Below are 24218 nucleotides of genomic sequence, written 5' to 3' on the forward strand. Positions count from 1 at the left end.
TCGGGATTCTTCCAGAAATGTGATTCTGAACCATAAACATTCAAGTTTGAATTGAGTGAAACTTAAGTTTTTGTGTAATTATTATAATACTTTTATTTTATAATTGATTAACAATGCAAATTGTGTTTCTTTGAAAAAAACACCACAAGTGCATGTTATGCCCATATCCTACCAGCAGTCCCAACAATTGAGAGACACTTGTGAAGAAATGCAGGCAGGAGCGTAGCAAGCGGGGGGACAGGGTGGACGAAGTCCATTGGCCCCGAGGGTTCAGGGGCTCCGAGCACAAAAGCAAAAATTAAATAAGGGCTGATAATAGAGAGCAGGGCCGGATTTACCATTGGGCCAGAAGGGCACGGGTCCAGGGCCCCCAAAATTGCCCTATGCATCTTTCTTTTAATCCCAATAACAGCATGTTTTATGGCCAAAATATGGCAAATTTGTAAAATTTTTCAATATAACAGAATTCATGTTGATCTGGGGCTAAAAAGTCTAAAATTGAATTTTTTGCGTGTTTTTGCGCGCAAATGTCCTAGTAACATCGGAACAAAATATGTTAGCCCCCCTCTATGTAAACCAAAACTTGACTTGAGTGCACATGCCTTCCTCGGCACATGAGTTTGGGTCTCCAAATTTTGGCCTGGCCCAGGGTCCCATAAGGTAAATCCCGCCCTAGTTAAAAGGGCCCGTACTGCTCCTTGTCCATGGGCCCCCGATGCTCTTGCTACGCCCCGGAATGCAGGGAGTGATTGTGCAAAGCTTCCAGGTAACGATTCGTCTTGGGTTGGTCAAAATTGCATAGCGACTTGTGATCAAGTTGCCTTAAGTTCATTCTGCAGTCTATTTTACTTCTAGATAGAGCATGTGGAAAACATTCTAAGCTGTTGCTTGCTTGCTTGCTTGCTTGCATATTTTGGGCTAGCTTTTTTGGGGCTAGTTTTCCCGAACCACAACAGCTTTCCATATCCTCCTGTCATGCATCGGTCTGATGCTTCCAGCAAGGCATTAGCCAGAGGGGTGTCCAGGTGTCATTTGGACACCCTGTTTTCAATTTGGACACCCTGTAATTTTTATAATGGAGTGAATAGGAAGTGGACACACTGATTTTGTAGAATAAGGTATTTTTGACCATTTTGGACACCCTAAAGACACCCCTCTGGCTAATGCCTTGGCTTCCAGTCCCGTGCCCTGCTTGAGCACAACTTCTTATGTATGGGACCGTCTACCAGGGTTTCTTGCACCATGTTTGGTTGTCCAATTGATCAGATTGGTTACAGGTTTGCTCTTACTCCTGAAGTGTTGTCCTGAAGCTGTTAGCGACTGCTTTACCATGATACGATTATTACTGCCTTTGTGTTTGTTTGCCGCTGCCAACCTAGTACAATAGTAACTCTGTGTGTATCCCAGCCAGGCCACGACTAGTTATGGTATTACTAAGATTATAAACATGAGTATTGTGTTGATTTATATCAAAGTTAGTTGTATGAAGTACATCATGAACAGTATATCAAACCGAGCACCTTCATACAGAAAAGAATGAAAAAAAAATGCTATATTTTTTACATAAATATGTACATAAGAATAACTAAAAAGTTTAGCGTAACTTGTCAACATTGATTGCACAATGTTGTTGGTTGCTTTGTGTATGTATGCATACATATGTACATACACACATATGTACATTGAATATTATACAATTGCATTGTGCATGTATGCGTATTGTCAGTGTGTATTATTGACGGGTCAACCTTGGTTTTGAATTTGACCTTGTGACAAGAAAAGTCTCATTTCTGATGGTAGTTTTAAAGGAGTAAGTTGTTTACTGATTATGTAAATGTATTTTTCACAATTGTAAATTTCAATTCTGAACAGTCTTCGTTCATGCCTTCAATGATGCATATTAAACCCTATGGGTTACAGGTATTTTCACACTGGGGACCACAATGGCCTCATCCCAGTGGCATAGTTCAATAACCTCAATTAAACACTCTTAGTGCAAAGTACCCATATTTTCTAAGGTCATTCAATGAATGTACAAATGTATTGGGGTTAGAGAAGTGTGCCCTGATAGATGAACATGTTGTGGATCCTAGTGAAAGTCATGATTCTTGAACAATCAGCAGAAGAAAAGGGGGAGGGGTGGGTAGAAGACAATTAACATTCTACACTGTATCACAGATCACAATTTCATTTCAGAAATGGCGACTACATAATTACTTGTGTTGTACAGTGTCAACAATAGCAGTATGACACGCATGCAAACACACCCCTATGTGTAATCGCCTCCAAATGTGGACGCTGTTTAGGACTATGCAAACGTGGTCGTCCGAATCCGTATTCAATTGACATACCAAGGATGTTTTCCGCCATTTTGGTATGGAATTTAACCTAGTAACTATGGATGTTATATCTTGTATAGAGGATGTATTTCGCAAATACATTATACATGCATTTGGGGTCGTTTGCAGACCTCCAGAAACAGGACGTCCCCCATTGCCGAGTGGTCCACTATTGGAATGTGAAGTGTGTGTGTGTGTCCTCGATTGAAGGCGATTGCACACTCAACCCTACAATGTACACACACCCCTACATTGTACACACACCCCGACATACAATGTACATGCAGTCATGCACACATTATACAAAGTGGTGCACCCCCACATGTTCAATATGATGCACACATACATGTATACTAACAAACACTCCTAACTCTACACTCATTGTCCAATTCCCTTAACATAACACATCCTAATAGACCATCCTTTCTGAGAAGGTCGATGTAGAGTTTTTGAAGTATCCATTTGTGTTTATCAGCAATGACAATATGCATACACGCATTGTATATATAAATATACAAACTAGTATTACAGTATGTTGTAATTTTAAGGCTTGTATAAAAAATACCTTATCAAACAAACAAGCAAATGAGAATCACAAAGCTGTTATAAAAAATGCTGTAACATTAAATTGAAATAATAAGATGTACATTTTTATATAAATATAATGTGTGCATAATTGTTGGCTTTTCAACTTTAAACAAGGAAAAAATGTAACTAGAATCAACTTGTATGGGCCATAATGTGTTGCTTGTTGAGAAAAAACAAGCATGAGTTGTACTTTATTGACAGCTCGTCATACCCAGTTTGTGCCAATCTGAATGCAAGTTGTATGCACTTTAAGGCCGTTAAGGGGTATTGATAGCTCGTCATACCCAGTTTGTGTCAATCTGAATGCAAGTTGTATGCCATTTAAGGCCGTTAAGGAGTATTGACAGCTTGTCATACCCAGTTGTTTGTGCCAATCTGAATGCAAGTTGTTTGCCATTTTAGGCCGTTAAGGAGTATTGACAGCTTGTCATACCCAGTTGTTAAATGTCGATCTCAATGCAAGTTGTATGTCATTTTAAGGCTATTAAGGAGTATCTTGAAATGGTATTTGGGTATATGTAATTTCTAGCACATAAACTGCTCTGAAGACTTTCACAAAGTTTTACATACTACATGCAATACACATGTACGGTCTTACACTGTAAAAGATGGTATAGAATTGGGTTTATGTGACTCTATAGAGTTGGTTTGTTAGTTCTGTGGAGCTACATACAGGTATGTAAATCAGAGATGTATTATTTACCTGGCTCGTGGCCAGGTAAGACTTAAAACTCCACTACCACAAGTTTGGTAAGCAAAACAATATCAGTGATGTTGTTGGTATAAATACTGTATACAAAGTGTAAACAAATTGAAATTTCATGTGTATACATATAAATTTTAACATGTCCCAAGCTCAGTGCCCTAAGGAGGTGCATGTGTCATTCCTTAAGGCGTGGCAAGGGAAAGAAATGTTTTGTGAAATGGGATTGATTCCATGATGCCACACATTGTTATTTCTGCTTTTAATATGCAGTATCTGAGTAGATATCCTACACTTCCCACAATGCATTTCTCCCATGTTAATTACCTGTACTGATTGTTATCTAGTGCATCATGGGTAGATAGTGAAGAAATGAACAGAGCACATCCTGATCTTGCAAAATATGTTTATTTCTTGGCTATGGACCCATGTTTAACCAGTTTATTTGCAAACTGAAAGCAATGGGAACCTGTTCAAAGTAATGGGAGTGTCATATGGTGGAATTAGGTGATGTGTCATGTTGCAAAGGATTCTGGGATGGGTAGCAAAGCATTCTGGGAAGAGTTAGATATCTTCTCTGGCATTTTTACTATGGGTGCAGACTTAGCTGCCTTTTGACTTGACAGCTGACTCATTCAAAAGAACCTGGTCTCCCATTTGAAAAATGGGTATCTGTTTTGAAACTTGTTCACGAATGCTGCGTTTTTACTTTAGGAGTGCAGAGTTGCAAACTGCATCTTTGTGATCCGAAACCATGTCGGTTTACTCTAATTCACAAAGGAGTTTTGGATGTAGTTCTAAAAGGGGTCAAGTCACAAAATCATAAAAATGGTGTTGCTTTCAGTTGTTGCTTCAATCTACACCCTCTATGCACATTTCATAGTGAAAAAATTGTGGTAGAGCATTGAAACTGAATGGATAAAACCACCTTGCATTGAAACTACATGGACCTAAGACGAATATACCTATATTCGTCTCAGCATGGACATAGCAATGTGACTACTTGACTTCCTTTTAGAACTAGTATTCTCAATAGATATACGTTATGGGTATTTAATATGAGGAGCCCGTCATAGAAACTTTTCATTGGTGATGAAACTATATTGTGTTACTTAAAATATGATTGGTGAATGCTTGTGGAATCAATCTCACTATCTTATAAGTTATTGGTCAGCGGTCAAATTTGTAACATGTTCTGTCAAAATTTGGGTTCAGCAGGTCAAAGTTCTAATCAGGAATGTACATGGCTGTTGTACATACGTATAAGGGACTAGGTACAATGTATACATTTTATTTTAAAGACCAGTTATATCTGTGTGCCCAGATTGCACATGGCAGGGGTTTTGTCACGATTTTTAAGTTAAAATGGAAAAAGTAAACTTTTCCAGCTTTCATCACTAAAAATGGTTCCTTTTCGCCAAACTCAGCTGAATTGGCAGTTTTGTAAACACTTGTAACTGGTATTATAAAGTGAAAGTGGAACAATTGTGAAAAAAAAAAGTTTCAAAATTGTTCTGATTTCGATCACTATGTCTTAAAATTGATAATTCTTCTCTAGGGAAGTTATAGGAGAAGGGATAATTTTATTTTCACCATGAATCTTCAGGATCAATGGGGATTCTTAGCGGTCTGTGGTTTAAGGGATCTGACAAAGCTAGGCAATCTTACCACATATTGACAGAACATGTGACATAAAATTTGCATTTTGTGAGTTGTGAGAATGCAAAATGTTGATGGCAGGTTTAGATGTGGGTAAGGTGGCACTGATTTTGATAACAACAAGTTATTAAGGTGATGATGCTTGAAGGTAGTTCAGTCTTAACCCCCTGGACACTACTGGTCATCTAACAGCATTTCTGATTGGTTGTTAACTTGAAATGATCATTTAATTGCTATTTATAACTAGGCTTTAAACTTTTATAGTCAAACTTGCATTTGCAGATAATCTTATTAACAACATCCTTGATTGGTTCAAAATTGGACACAATATTCATTTTGACCAATCAGCAGGTAGTTCTCATGGGGTTAAAATGTTAAGGATCATTATCAAAAATTGTGTGACAAATATGGCACAAATCTTATTTTAGTGATGTTAAAAGTATTCAATATTGTACCGTTTCCTGCGCAAATGATCTTGTTGAGATGTGTCAAAATATAGCAATATTGGCACTTATGGCTGATTTCAGAAACACAAGATCTACAGAGCTGAAATGGTCATATTTGAATTCCAGGGCAGTATTCTTCTTGGATGCACTTTGCCAATTGATTAGGCACTCAAAAATTCTTGCTTTTCTGAAATACGGGAAGAAATTGCCGAAAAAGGTTGCAAGATCGATTTAGGGCTTTGACCATTTGTATGTAAACATGAATTTACGATACAGGTCTACTGGTTTCTAGAAATTTTAGTGAAATTTGTTAAGAGAATTCTAGAATATTGTATCTAGCAATGACGGAGTCGTTTTTGACTTTATTGCATTATATTAAACCACATTTATAAAGAAATTGAGGGAGAAAGCTTATAAAAAAAAGTACTGGAAAGTGTCGCCCGAACTGTCGCTCGCATTACCTGGGCATCAACTGCTGACTTCTTATCTGTTATATGATCAAGCAAACACTATTAGTCATTTATCAAGATGAGTAATCAATTGTTAGATGCATCCAAAAGAATTTTCCTTTATTTTCTGTTGTATAAGTCACTGCAGAAATGCCTTTAACTCAAAAACTGCAGATTTTATTGTGGTATAATTTGAAGCAAAATGTAGTTTGTACGTGGGAAAACGCCATTAAATTCGCCCGACTCTGGCTTGCTTAATCATATTACATTTGAGCAATCTTGAAAATAAAAAAAATTAAAAATTTCATAGCTGTATATCTAAATATAAGCAATAAAGCAATTGATAGTGTGGGACTACCCTTGGTATTATAAAAATATATCTTTTAAGTTCAAGTGTACTAAAGTTGAAGTTTGCGAGTTCTTCGCTAGCGAATAATAGCGTTTGCCATTCTAGTTAACATTTGAACAGTTTTTTTTATATTTTATGTAAAGTGTAACTGAAATCTACCCTGGTTTCTCCCGTTAATGTATACACAGGTTGCAAAGTAGTAATATCATTCATTTACTGTGGAAAAGGATTTGCTAAATGGGTATCAACCATACACTGCTCTCCCTCCAGTTTGAAAAGACAGCGGTTACTCCTGTCAGTGGTGTTTCTCACTGATCAATGACATATTTTGACCAGCACTTGATCGAGAAATCTATCTATTATCGATGATAACACGATATAGAGTGAGGATTCAACAACTCCTTCAGTCACTTAATCGTCCTCAGTTTTCAGACGCATTAAAAAATTATGAGTGAAGTTCACTATTAATATTTTGTTACCTACATGTCATATGAGCAACTTTTTCTGGGTTAGAGCCATCGGTGATCGGCTTTGTTTACATCAGAATTTCCATTACTTTACAGGGTTCCACACCCCACTGATTCTGACGCAATTTAAGATAACTGGCAGCTCATACTCGATCCATCGCTGGTTATCAGTGGCCTGGATTGAGGATAAGACTTGTCGATCAAACCACCACTTAATAACATGTTAGTTATAGGCTATTTAATTTCACAATGCACAATGTTTGAATTTATTATTTATTAATTTACAGCAAAATCTCAATCATACGATTTGTATTTACACTAGTGTGGTATCATCATACTGCAGATAACAAACTTCTCATTTTGTTCACCCACTTTTTCTGGTATTTTTTCATTTAAAAAAATGTAAAATGAAGCTCCCATTGTATTGTATATACTGCCCACAATAATTAGAAGGGTATACTTTTTTGTTGTTTTTTGTTTCAACTCTACGAAGCTTGCTTCGGTGCTCCTTCAAGAGGAGGAATTTACGTTCAACTACTATACCGCAATTTTTAAATAAGTTCAATATCAAACTTTGTGCAACTGTTAACTAGAATGGCAATACTAAATCTTGTAAGAATAATAATACCATTATTTTTCAACCTCTTCATGACAGAGTAGTTAATTTTACTCTCTAAAGATAGCAGAATATGAACTGAAAAAAAATTATTGAAAAAGGGAGCCAGAAATAATCCCTAATGTGCAGATTCGGTGTGCAATTCTTGTGATTTTGTTTTGTCATAATTTGCATTGAATTGAAGGTTGAAAACATGGTGCTGTAGCTTATATGATTTGTTTCTTTCCCATGTTGGTTCAACAAGATCTGTATGTGACAAATAAAATCAAAAGCTAGCATCGAATATCATCGTCTTTTGTCTTTATTGTGTGTCTTTTAAGTTCTAATAGTGGTTAACAAAGTTCTTTGTACATGTATCTGATCCAGAATGTTCACTTACTTGTGTACATTTCAACAACACCTGTTGTCTTTATCAACACTTCATTGGTAGTGCCGACACTAAAAGTAGTTCCAGTGTTGATCTTGGAGTTGCCAGTTGGTTTTCCTTCAAGGGATTTTTTAGATCCCTGTTTCAGAAACTCATCAAATATGTGAGATAATTGGTACTGTCCTTCGTCTCTATTCATGGTGGTGCACCTCCTTTTCCTAAGTGAGCATTCTGAATCAGATACAAAGAACTTTGTTAATCAGTTTACTATACCAATCCTGATGAATCTGTTCAATCAAGTTCCAGTAGTGGTAACCCAATATTAAATTGAGGTGTGTTGGCAAGTGCAACATATTGTTGTGATTTTGGCAGAATGCCACATAGCGATCTGTCCTTTTGCTAAAATCATGTTACACATGAATTTTATAGATGGTAGAGGGCAGCATATCAGTATTATTTAACAGTGAAATTTATTTAGCTTAAGGGGGTACTACACCCTTGTGGTAAATTTGTTACTATTTTTGCATTTTTCTCAAAAAATAATAACACACTGGTAACAAAAGTTATGTATATTATAGGGGCAAGGAATCCAATTACTTCACTGAAATTTCAGTGACTCAAGACAAGCAGTTCAGTATATATGACAGGAAATGAGGTGCATTCTAGCGGTACCTCTTTTCTTATCATAAATAACAAACCACTTGTCTTGGGTCACTGAAATTCCAGTGTAGTAATTGGATTCCTTGCCCCTATAATATACAAACCTTTGTTACCACTGTGTTATTAGTTTTTGAGAAAAAAGCAAAAATAGACATAAATTTATCAAGGGGTGTAGTACCCCCTTAAGTGAACTAAAGGACAGCATACATGGGTAGTTAATGGTTCGGTGACATTTATCTTGAGAAAATTCCATGTGTAACATGATTTTAAGAAAGACTAATTGATATTTTCTGCCAAACTCAAAAAATAGTGTGCTGCATCAATGGGAGCTTGTCCACCAAATAGGTTAAGGGAGCTGATCAGCTCGTCCAGGGAATGTGTTGCCGAGGCACCATCCACCAGAATAAAAAATTGTGTTTGCTCTTTTTTATGCTGAAATACCCATCATCGATTCTGGAAATCTAAATCTCTGGCAATGAAAACGAAAAGTTACACACCCCTTCTGTAATTAATCCCATACACAGAATTGATTTTGATGGGTGCGGGCATAAAGGGGATCCTTTTTGAATGAAAAGTGCTCTTGCATAAATTTTAAATAAAAAGTGGATCTAGCCCCCGTATTTTTGCAGGTAGTGTTGCCACATCCAGCTGCGTGCAGGGCGTAGTATTTACTTCCATAGTTACATTTGCACAGGAACCGCATAGTCCGAGGCAAGGTTCATTATTGATTGGAGATTATATACATATTCATTGGTAATCTACTAGTAATAAAGTATATTGTGTGTATACATGCGCTTTATTCTGTAATCAGTAAGTTTGATAAACAAATGCCTTTCTGACAGAATGCCTCGTGGTGGTATATGGTATATAAACTGGCCTCAAAAAGAAACTAATAATTTTTCACAGGTCATATCTTAAAATCCTGTCTATAAAAATGAACAAAAATTACACACAGGATAGAGGTTATCCACTTTACTCATGTGTGACTTCTAACAAAAGGCGCTGGTTCCCGTAGTATTCCTCATTCAAACCAATTCAATGCATGACCTCGGAGTTATTTCGGCGGGCTATTTTGAAACAGTGATGGTTGCACATGCAGGCAGTGTTCGAAATATGCCTCAAAAAGTTACAGGCCAGCCGGGCTTGACCTTAAAAGTTACCGGCCAGCCGGGCCGGCAACTAGATGCCAGTCAGAAAAGTTACCGCCAGGCCAAAAGTTACAGGCCAATGGCGGCTAACCGCCCTATTTCTAACGCTGCATGCAGGTACTTCTTTTGAAAGTCCTAAACAAGGTATAGCAGTCACTGATAGGATATGCAGCTTATAGAACACGCATAACCTCTATTACTTCAATACTCTACTCTAAACACATGTCAGTAACCAAGCAGTTGTCCAACTGACACAACAGCAAAATGCACTGACATGGAACACCTTCCTGGACCACATTCACAGCCCAACAGATTTCTGTTGCTTGGTTCCAATTATTTGCCTGTGAATGTGGTCCCGGAAGCTGTTCCGTGTCTGTGCATTTTACTGTTGTGTCAGTTGGACAACTGCTTGCATGGTTACTGACATGTGTTTAGAGTAGAGTATTGAAGCAATCCTGTGTGTAATTTTTGTTCATGTACAGGTGAATAATTGGAACCCAGCAAAAGAAATCTGTTGGGCTGTGAATGTGGTCCAGGAAGGTGTTCCATGTCAGTGCATATGCTGTTGTGTCAGTTGGACAACTGTTTGGTTACAGACCAGTGTTTAAAGTAGAGTATTGAAGTAATCCTGTGTGCAATTTTGTTCATTTTTATGGACAGGATTTTAAGATATGACCTTGTGCAAAATTATAAGTTTCTTTTTGAGGCCAGTTTAGATCCAGAGGTTAAGTAGGTTCAAGCCCTGGTAGATTTTCAATTCTACTAAAATTCTTTTCATTTTGTTAAACAGGAAATAATAATCTAGCCTTGTATACTTAAGTACATGCGATGCAAATGTTAACTATGGAAAAAATATTGTGTGTGCAGGCCTGTCTGTAACCGAACTGAATTCACCAGCGAAGTGGTTATGTAACTCCCTGGTAACGGGATCACACACCTTTTGGAATTGATAGTACATGCCATAGATTTTGTGTTGCGATCATTTCAATCATGGTGCAGAATTCAAAAGCGTGATCCAGTTGACATAGTGATAATCGGATTACACGTAACACTTCGCTGGCGAATAGAGGCCCTCATGCTTTTATCGATTGGCTCCAAACAAAGGATTTGAACGGGTGTCCTTCACCGTAATCATGGCGCAGTGCAGTCCATTCAATCAAATGTTGCCATTTGTTCGTAGTGCATTTGTTATGTATGTGAGACGAACTGACACAGTAGATTGCAATCATGCTTTTGTTGAATGCATTTGAGAAGTCCGCCATATTTACAGTATGATACGTCATATGCTCAACCTCTATAGCTCATCTCCTTGCCAATTATAAAGAAGCTATTTTAAACAGTTGGCTTTTGCATTCTATCCAAATTGGATTTCCTGTCCTCGACATTTTCATGTTGCAAACATTGAATTTGAAATACTAGTGCAACACTTGCGACTGAATATAAAATGTGAACAAAGAAAAATTGATACCACTGCACCAAATATTTCATGTAGTTTGATACGCTATTCAGTTCCGTTACATGTTATTTATTCTGAAACTGAAGGTCCACCATTTGGAATATTTGCATGTATAGACGAATCCAACGAGCCAAGTCATGGTCAGGATTTGGTCGGCCATTTTTGGGTCCATGCAGCACCTAACTGGTGTTGTGACTGCCCAATTGGGTGGATTAAAGCCGCTTAAAAATCGATGTCAGATTCTTTTGTGTTGTAAACTGTCATCTTTCTTTTGTCTGACGTGCAACACAGGTGATAGAATGCAGTTTAAAATACCCTCCAAGGCTGCATCATTTCACATTTTAGGTGAAATGGAGCCAACGGGGACCCAGCTAATGGCTGCCATTGAGGTGTAGGAATGTGTGAAATTGGATTTGTCTATAGGAAATTCTGTGTTTTGCTCTACGAAATAACGGACCTATGGAATAGGGGTTGATTGTAATTAATGACCACAGTTGACATCACAGACAAAAGCAACAATGTGTGAATTGAGTTTCTGGATTTTTTATTCAACATAAAAAGTGAGTTATCTACAGATATCATCAAATTGCTTTACTAAATTACCTGCCAAATATCTCAAAATTGCCCACAACGTGGACAGTGAGGTAAAAAATTGAAGCAGGAAAAAACCAACAAAATCACAGGTCAGATAATATTTTTCATCCCAATCTTTCATCTGTTTTAACCAGTCTTCAAAATAACCAGGCACCCAGGAGACATTTAGCAAATGGTCATAACATTTTGGCTCCTGGTTCACACCCAGGGGGTTCACTCCCATTGTGGCCTGTACAGCACCATCCACGATAATAAAAACACGGAAAAAGGGTAGTTCTTCGTGGGTAGGCACGATACGCCTGTATCGTGTTTAGGGAGTCAAAAACATGAAAAATTGGGAAAAGGGTAACAAAATTGCAATTGCTAATACACGAAAATGAAATTTGATGCAAGGAATAAAATTAGGGTGTGAAAACAGGCGCGTGTTACCTGTTTAGGGTATTGTTTTAGCCAAGGGTTAAATCCTTGTTTAGGGTGCTCTTCAAAAGTTGATTATCGCGTATGGTGTACAGGCCACAATGGGAGTGACCCCCCCAGGGTTTTACACCAAAATCAATAAATCATATGAACCAGGCTCTACATTTTTTTAAATAGAGCCTGGTTATTTTGTAATTTAATGTGTACTATTGAAATTTAAATGACTCTTAGCTCTTTAAAAATGGCTCCTGGTCACTAGATAATCTCAGAACCAGGAGCTGCTTTTTCCAAATGTGTGGCTCCTGGTCCAGATCTGCTTATTTTGAGGCTTGTTCCCAACCAATCACTGTTGGATGTCTTGGGGAGGGGAAGGGACATGACCAAATCAACAGGTTGCAACACAGAACAATGGGAATCTCGAATAGTGGGCACATATGAAGTACCCATGTCAAAGTTCTCCAACGATTTAGTCCGGAATTGTAGATAACATACTTATATGTTTTAAAATCATCATGTACAGAGTACATTATTTACATGTAGGTGCTTGGAGACATTAGACAAAAGTGAGCATGGTACGTAAACACACAATGTCACATGATGTTGCTATAAAATCAACATTCTTGACCAAATTGACATCACACATTCACATCCATCTATAGTGCCGTCTACTCAATGGGAGGCATGTGTGATTAGGTTTTTAGGCTTGTCACTATACATAGTTCAACGTTTAAAGTTTGTTACTGCACACGTCAAGAAAGTCTCAACTTACGCTTGTACAAATTCACATAAGCATGCACCACTGCACCAGTCATGCATTACGCAAAACTATGTGCATGCCATTCTATAGGGTCCACAACTTATAAGTTCCCCCCAATTACTTTTTAAAATGAATCTAAAAATGTTTGACAAAATGCAAATGTGTAAACATGTACGGGTAGCCGTATTTGTTTTACACATATGGACCAAATTATAGCATCACACGTCATTGCGTTTAGTCACAATGGTTCATTATGTAAAAAAGAGACTTGTTTTAAACAGTGATTTTGATTTAAACTTTTGATCCAAACACAGGTCGTGATCTTTTTGACCTTTGACATGATAACAGACTCGCAGACTCCTGAGAGTTTGTTTTAAACAGTGTTAAAAGTTGCATCTGAGTCCATAGGAGTCGGCTTTCAAACAATACAGTAGGCCAGGTCTATTCATGTGTTTGTCAAAGAAAACCTGACTGCTATGGACTCAGGTGCAACTTTTAAAACTGCCTCTTTTCTTACACAATTAACCATTGTGACTGAACGCAATGACATGTGATGCTATAAATTGGTCCACATGTGTAAAACAAATAGGGCTATGCATACCTTTTTACATTTCATAAAATACTTTTGGACTTATCTTAAAAAGTATTAGGGGGGGGGAACTTATAAGTTGTGGACCCTATATATCAATACACCATGTTATGAGTCTTGCCATTTATAAGGGGGATAAAACAGACAAATGCACCCTTTTTCTCTTTTTTTACACAGAATTAACATGTGTATTAACACAATATGATGGTTCACTCAATGATTGCCTTTTCTTAAAAATATAAAATGATCTACACCTAAATGCTTACAACGGTGTGTTCCCAATGATCATCTAGTCATACGGTTAACATCAACATAATTATATGCTATATACATCAGTGGCAATATCTTGCACAGGCTGGAACAAAATGGCGCTTGAGTGAACCATTTTTACTTCATGTAAACGTACAGTGTGTATCAAAATGATTTGTACCCATCAACTTTAGTGTCTGATGAAATGTCTGCTTCTTCCAAATTCAACATTAGACAGGAGTGTGAGTGACCTCTATTGAAAAGAGAGGAACTTTGTTCAAAAAAGAGGAAAAAAGAGAACAAGCAATGAAATATGCTCAAAATGTGCTGAAAATGACAGAAAAAGCTAAAATTTTGCCTCAAAGAAATTTCCAAAAAAGAGGAATTCAGCTTAGAAGAGGAGATTTCAAACACCTGATTAGCTCAGCAATCAGCATGAAACGACTACAATTTTTAGGTTTATGACCTTTTATCACATAAATCTACAAATAATGTGGATGTTATGCTGCAATTTGATGTGTCAGTCTTGGCCATGATCACTGGATATTGTTGGTTACCAATCATATAGTGAATACTATGAAATGAACAGTTGTCTAAATTCAGTGACAACTAAAACAAGTCTTTTTGAACAAGTTCATTTGGAATGTTTAGTTTCAGTAACTTCAACTGGTTTGAACTATTCCAATTAAAATGAAGGTGTTAAAGTTAAACTCACATTTTAGTGATGTTTCACCACTACACTAATGGTTTCATCAGACTGGCAACTTATCACATCTGACTGCCTACTTTTACATGCAACAGGAACCATCATATGGGGCATGTTATTGAGTGATTAGGTCCCCTAGTCCTTTAACACTTTTGTTTTACTTGGGAACTTTTCACAAAGAACAACATTTCTCAAGTCTATTTTCTGTTCCAGCTACAGTGACACCTCATACACTGTCCTGAGTAGGAGGGATACGTACTGATTTTAATTGATAATACCTATCTCTACAACAATGTAATACTGATAAGTAAAATCTTAATATCTTAATACATATCACATAATACATATCACATAATACATATCACTTAATACATCTGAGACTTCAGGTGACGGGGAAAGCAGTAACAAAGAAAGGCACAATTTCAACCAATAATTATGAGAATATAGCCACATTTCAGCACACAAGTTAAAAGCTAACTAAAATGTTGCATTTGTAAGCACGTGTATGTACATAATCTGGTATAAAACACTGCTCCATCATTGTAAAAAACTATATAAAAATACAAATAGAAACCCAATAAATGGATTCAAGTACGGTAGTAAAATCAGAGCTGCAGAAATATAACTTCTTTAAGTGAAGCCCTGCTAGCGCAGTTCTTCTGGGGTGAACCAAACCTGCCAGGTTATCAAATTAATCAGTGACTAAATTATCTCTGAATTTGACAGATGATAATTGATGATTTAATGTTATTGCATTAATTAACACCAGTCAAATTCAGAAATAACATTATCACTGATTAATTTGATAACCAGTGCACCCCAGAAACACTGCTCTGGCGGAGTTTCCGCTTTACTAGGTTTAGCTGACAAAGCCCTTACTAGTAAAGCATCTGTGCCAGGGGTTCCTAACTATTTTTTAGAACATCACCCAAGTCGGTGGCCGTTGAGATTTTTGTACCATCGGAAAATATTAGTGTGCAAAAAATTTCTTGCAGATTCCTTCGCTTGGCAAAAATATTGCCAAATTTGTATCAGACTTCCTTGTCGCTCATGATGTATCGGTCAATGAGGTCTCTTAAACTTGAACTCTGAAGGGAACAATTTTGACCTCACATTATACTTGCCACACAAACAACTTTAATATTCCTGTGTGTCACACATCTCCAGATGTGGTACCCTTCCCACTGGTTAGGAACCCCCGATTTACACTCTCCGACATTTTAATTCTGCCAAACTGAAGCAAGCAGATTCAGTTCTAAAAATATCGCACTACACATTGAGCTCATAGACTGTCCAACCCATGGTCCGATACGTCCTACATGATGTATAAAACCAGTGATGTGTGTATCAATTTGATTCATGATCAGTAAATCCTTGGCTAACACCTCTTCGTTGAAATTTACTTCCCGTTTCGCTACTTTATTACGAATATCCCGAAGCTTAACCAATGGTAGCGTTGGTACGACTGGTGAGGAGAAGAAGCTACCAGGGCTCTCTTTTAACGTAGTGTGTAGATGGCGCTGTTTACTTTCCACTGCTAATCGTCTGTCCACCTCTGCTTTGAGATCTATCAACTTGTGCGTTTGGACGTAAGCTCGGAGCAGATGACGAACTATTAGGCAGTACCGATCGGCTTGGGTGGCGGTGACAAATAGCTTGGGATTTTGAGTTGATCCGAGAACGGTAGAGTAGAGCTCTTCAGATGGGCAACTGGTGGATAATGCGTTGTTATTATTGTTGTCTTTGACATTGGTATCTTGACCTTTGACCTGGTTTACTGGTACAGAATTAAACCTGTTTGGTGGTGATCCTGTAGGAATGATAAAAAAGGTTTTACAAACTTGAGAACAAACAAGGATTCAAGACAGCTTGCTGAATTCTGCCAATGCATCAATTTGAAGCCATTTTACTGTTGTTAAGGCATGCTGGAGTAGTCATGGTCATTCAACTGCCCCCCCCAAAAAAAAATTGTCATATGTCTAGGGGATTAATGAAAAGTTATACCTTAAAGATTTAAATGGGTACAGAATGCAAAACATGCAGTTTCAAAAATTGCTTAATGTATTGTGGTTCTTGAGATACAATGTATGTGTCGTTTATGAAGATGCTTTGTTTCGACTCTTTACATTATAACTCAAGAACCACAAGACCCACAAAAGTGTAACTGTGATATTTGAATTCTTCATCAAGCCCACTTCAAAATAACTGCAATAATATTTGCCAGAGGTCATTACTATTCACAGGATACCACTATTTAACCAATTCACAACATCTAACTGGCTTTAAATATTGGCAAATTATGCTTGACGCCACGTTCCCGGAACCACCGCTAGGTGGCAGCACACGACTAAAGCTTTGAAGGAACACCTGAATTGCTTTCATATGCTCAGACCTGGTAATGCCCAGAGATGCCCGAGATATCTATGATGTAGCCACAATTTTGACATTGTAGTGCATGGAATGCCTTAGGATGGTTTCAAAAGGGTTGGAAACACTGATAAATATACGAAACAGCATAGATCTGGGCCAAAAAAGTGCATTTAATCAACAGCTCTATAGACCTGTGACGTCTGCGCGACGTCACAGGTCTAGCCCCCTTCATCTGGCCAGACGCCACCAACGGCATCTATCTCTAGTTCCGAAAAACTCTGGATGCATGAAAATAAAATGGAATATTATGTTGCTTTATAGTTCTGAAAGCAATGCCGACCCTGTTCTTGTACGATACTACTCAACGCTCCAAGTAAATTAAGTCCTATGGGCAACAGTGTCATCGGGTTGATATGGTAGCTCCCAACACAGGGAAGAAATAGTAGAAATTGAATTTTGGTTGCACTCACTGGCGGCGCCATGGGGGAGGGAGCATGGGGAGGCAAATGCCAGAAAAAAACCCAAATTACGAAAAAGTCCACTTTCTGCTGTAATTTTATGCAAAATTTGTTGATTTTGCCCCCCCAAAAAAAATTCCTGGCGCCGCCACTGGTTGTTCTTTTGCATCAATGAAATAACTGGAAATTTAGGGAAGTAAGCAAATATCACACATGGACAATGGAGGAGAAATTTAACCAATAAGATATTGCAATTACCTAGTAGCCTATATATTTAAAAAGGTATATATCGTAATAAGTACATTACCTTGCGAGTTTCTAAGGTGTCGTGTTCTCTGCTGTTTTTCACACTGCAGAGCTAATTTCATCTCGTCTGATATGGCCAGGTCTTGCGGTGTTAGACCAGCGATGTTCTTTGCCATCAAAACACTCTTTCCTAAAGAGAAACAAAAATTGTAACATTGAAAATAAAATATCAAGAATTGTTTAATATGGTTATTTAAATGTCCAATTACATTCTTACCCATCACAACACCCTCTACAAAATGTTTCATGTTTCATGCACTTCTCTCTTTGTTTCTTTTCTTCCTCTCCCAACTTTCCCCTCTCTGTATTTTCTTTTCTCTTATCGTCCCTTCCCTTCTACTCTCTTTGATTAACAGGATAGCTAGAATAATATCCTAATGTTATTGAAAGTTTTTATGTGAGAATGCTCATTGGGGATGAACTTGAAGTATGAAAGAATCAACCAGTCTTTTGGACAAAATAAAAATGTATTGTAGTTATAAACAGTTGGATAGGCTTCAGAAAAAAAAAATGCTTTTAACAGCCTGAAAAAAACATAGGGTAGGTAGGTCAGGAGGTATTTTTCATTTCTTTAAAAAAATCCGTTATCATTGTGTGATTTTGGGTGCATTAGACCATTCCAGTTGAAATACATATACCTCCTATGGACAACACAACCTTAATCTCCCACACAGGGGGTGTCAAGGGAGGTCACCCATTTAGGTAACTCCATTTGAAATTCATACTCCCTGTTTGAAATATTAAGCTCATGTTTTCTTTAGGGGTGTATGGATTTCAACTGAAATACCGGATTTTCCCCATCTTGGACTTGGACTTACCACCACTCTGCACTAATAGCCTGACCACATCTAGATGACCATTCTGAACGGCGTCATGAAGCGGGGTGGTACCACACTCTGCAGGTGCTGCTAGTAGGTCTACTCCCCCATAGGTTTTCTTTGATTCTGAAATGAAATAAACATACAGAAATTCATGAAATGAGACATTCAAAATTGAAACCGATTAATAATAATAGTATACTTGCCATATGCTCCACATTGGTACTGTAAATTATACCACTGCTACGGTTTATTTATGTTGATCTGCATTCTCATGTAATTGTCCCAAGGAGTGAAATTCCATAGCCGTGGAGTGGCTGCTTCCTGGCTTGATCTGCAATTGACATTTTTTAAGGATGTGTACAGATGAAGCAAGTTGTTGTTTGCTGTATCAAGCCCCCGATCAAGCCCAGGTAGACATATTATAAATCCTGTTTCATCAATCTAACATTCTGCTGCACTGCCCCCGACGGGCGGTGGTGAGTATTGGGACGGGGGGTGGTGAGTATTTATTGCCCTTTAACAGAAAAGTAAATAGAAACAATACCTTTATCCAAAAATGCCATGATGTTAGCTTGAGGTTTGAATTTGAGTATTTCCTTGATGCAGTTGATATGACCGTGATTGGCAGCTTCATGCAGCGGTGTCCAGCCAGCGAAGTCTGTCATATTGACCTGAATGCCCGGCGATGTTAACAACTGACGTAGCTTAGGGATATCGTTCTTGATGCAAGCTACGTGTAGTTGGGTTTCACCTTTAGAATGTTAAAAATAAAAAAGATAAAATTTCAAATAAGATTTCAGGAAAAAGTAACATAATTATTAATGTACCATTTTAGCATTATTTAGGGCTGCAAATCTGTGCAGGCACAGTACCCTACATCTAAAATAACCGTCACAGCCAGCAATCAAAGAAAAATATAATTGGCACACTTTGACAATATGTTGGAACTCTTCATTGCTGCTCTGAGAGTTCAGTGAAATTAGTATAACTATGTTTGATGAGAAGCACAAATCTTTCCCTTTCCCCCTCAACCAATGTTGGGGAGACTGGAGAGCCCAATGTCAAAATTGTTTTCATCAATGTTGAATTGGAGGAGAAGGGTGGCGATTTACAATTATTATGCCAGAGTGTGCCAACATTAAATTTCTTGATTGAGGTTCTGTATCCCGAATTTGGATAGACTACTCCGCAGCAGGCAGTATCACTTATGTGACACGATCAAGGGAAATGAGTCGCATGTCGCTAATATTGATTTTGAGATATTGGCAAAGAAAGTGTTCAAATTCTTTTGTTTTACATTGTTTTCAGCGATTGATAAATTGATGTAACTTCGCAAAGGCACGTCGTATCAACATGGGGTTTTCAGTTTCTGAAAGCTCTAAATGTCCACTTTAGGAACCTTTGTAAAACTCTTTTTCGACCAGGGTCGACATGTGACTCATTCCCCTTAATCATGTCACATATAAGATGCCAGTACTCCCATTCAAATTTGAGGGTGTCATTTCTTATTCCATTCTTAACAGCACTATAGCCACTGGGCTATTCCTGTTGAAATTCCATACACCCCCTGTGGAAGACATGACCTTAATCTCCCACACAGTGGGTGTAATTTGCAAATGGAGTCACTCATTCAGGTAACAACATTTGAAATTCACACTCCCTGTGTGGAAGATCAATGTCATGTCTTCCACAGGGGGTGTATGGATTTCAACTGGAATAGTATATCTACAACAAAGTGTCATTAGCAACCTGATACAAACCTTTTGCATTTCTCTTGTTCAGTTGTGCTATACGTCTTCTCTTGGTAGGACTACCAACTTTTGGTTCTGATACATTGTCCAACTTCCTCTTTTTCCCTGCTGCATTGATGTGGTTGGAGTCTCTAGAATTTTAAGAAAGAAAACATTAAGATATGTTTAATGATTTGAATTATATGGATCTCCAGCCACAAATATGACTCAGCTACACAAAGACATATCCTTTTGCTGTTGTATGAATGATCGCATTTTTGTGCAAAGCTCAGCAGTACAAGGACTGAAGTCCAAATGAATGAAATAGAAATGCTTTTGTGTTGCTGGTCATTGACTTGTACCGCATTAACTCTTCACAAAGTAATAAGGCTTCCAAAAAAAGAAAACCTCTTGGCAGTTGTCTGAAATACTCTAATGTATGTAGCAACAATCCAGTGGCAGTGTATTGAGTAAATAAATTTATTCTCTGCATTTAATTTCATAATACCATTTCCTGCTACTTACACCAATGTTTGCAATGCTTTGACCATTCTAGGGTTGCGGGTGGGTTTTTTTCAGTGTACTAGCAGGGATGCTCTCCTAATGCTCAAACATATATTTGAATTATTTGGATCTATAGATATAATATGACTCAGCTGCACAAAGACATCCTTTTGCTGTTGTATGAATGATCACATTTTTGTGCAAAGCTCAGCAGTACAAGGACTGAAGTCCAAATGAATGAAATTAAGAAATGCTTTTGTGTTACTGGTCATTGACTTGTACCGCATGAAGGTGAGTAAATAACACCCTGTGTTTAATATCATAATTCCCATTCCTGCTACTTACGCCAATGTTTGCAGTGCTTTAACCATTCTAGGGTTGCGTGTGGTCTTCTTCAGAGGACTGGCAGGGATGCTCTCCTGACTGGATGTTTCCTGACTGGATGACATGGCAGTTGCCCTTGGCAACAGGTAAAAGAAATAGTGAACCTGTAAAGATAAGTAACAATATTTACTTAGTTAATATAAAGGACTGTAACAGGATTTGGAAGTTTGAAAAGCCTGAAATGCAGAAAGTTTCTGATAGAGTCATTAAATGTCAAGAGAAAAGAAAGCAGAAAAGAGTGAGTTGGAGAGGAAAGTATAAATGCCATAATGGAGTCTCTGAATCAATGACAAGTTTAACCAGATGCTGCAACAGAGCGAGACAAACATAACATACCCATTTTGAATTTACTGATGTTATGATTCATTCTGTATCACCACACCTACAAGCCATGCATGACAATACCAGGTGACCCACAAACCGATCCACTAACAACCAGCACGTTTCTGCTGATGCTTAAAATAAGGGTTGTGGTATGTACCGGAAGTACTGAAAATGTGTTCCTGAACCCCAAGCTGCTTATAAGGCAGGGGTGTGAGAGGCCACAGACCAAAAAAGAGGAAAATTACTAAAAACGCTGAAAAACAGCGTAAAATCAGGGTGAAAATGCCAAATATGGCCTGAAAATTAAAGAAAACATGTTAATTTTGACAACAGAAAAAAATCAGCTGAAAAGAGGAACTCTCACACCCCTGATATGGTCATGATGGGATACATACATGTTCATAAAAGACATGTACAACCCAGCAACCATTAACTGTAGTGTTTCTACTGGCAGAAATATAGATCATGCGTTGCCGGGTGTCCACACCGTTTCACTTCGAACCGATCTGTTTCCACTGTGCACATTAACCTGTAACACTAAACCGCATCACCCGCCAATCTTTTCCCAGTAAAAACTTGCAGAAAGTATTCTATCGTAGTCTGCGTTTGGAGCACTAACCACAGATCATCCATTGTCTACAGGTAAGTGCATCAACTGCTATACCATCCAATCCTTCCATTATCCTCATTTTGCATGATTACCAGACCTGCCGACCTACTGAAGTCAGAAAGAGGGACAAAAGAGGCCAAAACCTTGTACACGTACACAAACCAGGTACCGACAAATTCAAAGATTTGAGGTTCGCAATATACTTTCAGAATTCAGGGAAGGTTTTGCAGGTCAAAATTTATCACAATAGACTAAAGAGAATGCTATAGCAAAAATTTTAAGTGAAATTTGCATCATTTTCTGCTGTTCAGGACTGTCACTCTTTTTTACTTTGGAAAACCGCAATTGAGGGACAGTCCCTCAAAATGAAAGACAGTTGGCAGGTCTGGATTACATAAACAAAGCCAAACAAATCAAACAATATTTACCAATTTCTCTAAGCTCAATGATTCTGTAGCTTTGTTCTTGTATTGAGATAACACAAGGCAATCATCATAGTCCTGAAGTAGTATCTCACTCACACACATCTTAAGCCAATTGGGTTCTAATGCTGTCAACATGATATGTATACATTCACTGTTATCTAAAACACCATCTGCAAGGACAAAAGAGAGCAATATTGAAAGTCAATGTAAGGTAGATACACATCTGCCAAAGAAGTTAACTAGTATCGACTAAAAAATGCTATGGTATTTCCTTCATCAAATGATAATAAATGATAATGAGTTACACTATTTTGCCATCCATGAGCAGCATGCAAACATGACGGGAGTCGGTACTCTTTGGGTTTAATGTCTTTAGTTGAAGCATTGGTCCTTTTTGTGGATCCGCCATCTTGCTACCAAAACGAGGTTCTCCCTGAAAACACATGTGTAAAAAGTGCATTTTTGTTTCTCATGCTTTTCTAGCCAGGAAGGATTTTGCAAAATGCACACAGCAATTTAAAAAAAAGTGTTTGACAGGTGTACGCACACACACTTTGTGGGAGAACCTCGTAATACGATGACCTAATGTAGGAATAAATCAAAAGTAACATAAAATATTTACATTAATACTTTTCAAAAATAAACTTTTAAACTGTTTAATCTTAAAAGATTTACACAGAACTACACTACTCAAAAAATTTAAAGGATCAGAATCTGACATGTTTGATTTTACCTTCTTTCCCTTTTTTTTCTTATGGTGCTAACTAAGGTATTTTCAGTGTCATGGGATATACCCTTTTGATTTCCACGTACCTTGTGTTCCCATGGAAACAAGTTCATAGGCTATCTCTACAAGAGGTCCATCTTTTGCGCACACACCGTACTGTACTAATGACGGGTTATCTAAACGAAGAAGCTCTGCTGCCATCCGCACGACAGTCGCTAGCATCCGTAATAGAGTACACTGCAGGTAAAGAGAAATTCACACTTCAATATTATTTTTCAGGTCTTGTACTGTGGCTTTTTTCATGCGTCAATGCTTAAAAAGTTCCTAGGGTTGGGTTGTTCCATCTATAGTACTTACCCATTTCTCACCTCAGTTAATGGGGACATCCTCTCAAAAATCCCTATTTGTTTGTACAGGGCCTTTCATATATTAGTTTCAGTAAATTTTTTCTGGATAGAAAATAGTAATATGCCTGTTATTTTCTAATTAAAAGAAGTTGAATCCCCTGATAAAAAATTGAACTCTTGGAATTTGCTTCACAAACAAACATTTATTTTATGGCATGTTTTTGCGATTTCTCTCATGGAGTGCAACAGTAAGCTTTCTCTTTATGTGAGAGGGTGTGAGATGAAACAGCCAAAAACAACCAATGTGATGAAGCCAGGGGTGTGATTGGTGCTTTTTGAAAAAACCCCCAAGGCAATGAAATTGCAAAGCGGAGCGAGCGGAGCTCTCGCCTGATGCGGCCGGGGGTCCAGGGGCCCGCTCAAGGGCCCCTGGTGGGGTCCAGGGGCAATGCCCCGGTGGGGATCGAGGTGGCGAAGCCCCCCGAAGCCAGAGGGATTTTCCACACTTGAGCACCACTGGAGATGCAATTTCATGGGGTAAAATGCAAAAATGAGAAACTGTTAAAATACTTCACTTTATAGTATAAAAACATTTATTATCTGTGAATACATACTTCCAGTATCATATCATTCACATACACATGAGAAATTGC

General features: G+C 37.9%; 1 protein-coding gene across 1 annotated transcript in view; it reads right to left on the reverse strand.

The window, feature by feature from the left end:
* Positions 1-15495: 15495 nt before the first annotated feature.
* Positions 15496-24218, reverse strand: part of LOC140165117 (SMC5-SMC6 complex localization factor protein 1-like) — a 33044-nt gene continuing 24321 nt past the window's right edge. The window contains exons 13-20 of the mRNA XM_072188548.1: positions 23305-23455; positions 22495-22661; positions 21094-21236; positions 20275-20396; positions 19059-19265; positions 18512-18637; positions 17695-17823; positions 15496-16369 (exon numbers count right to left, since the gene is read on the reverse strand). Of these exons, the coding sequence (XP_072044649.1) occupies positions 15780-16369; positions 17695-17823; positions 18512-18637; positions 19059-19265; positions 20275-20396; positions 21094-21236; positions 22495-22661; positions 23305-23455 (1635 nt within the window). The 3' untranslated portion in view covers positions 15496-15779. The remainder of the gene's footprint in view (positions 16370-17694; positions 17824-18511; positions 18638-19058; positions 19266-20274; positions 20397-21093; positions 21237-22494; positions 22662-23304; positions 23456-24218) is intronic.

Source organism: Amphiura filiformis, chromosome 11, assembly GCF_039555335.1.
Source record: "Amphiura filiformis chromosome 11, Afil_fr2py, whole genome shotgun sequence".
Taxonomy (NCBI): domain Eukaryota; kingdom Metazoa; phylum Echinodermata; class Ophiuroidea; order Amphilepidida; family Amphiuridae; genus Amphiura; species Amphiura filiformis.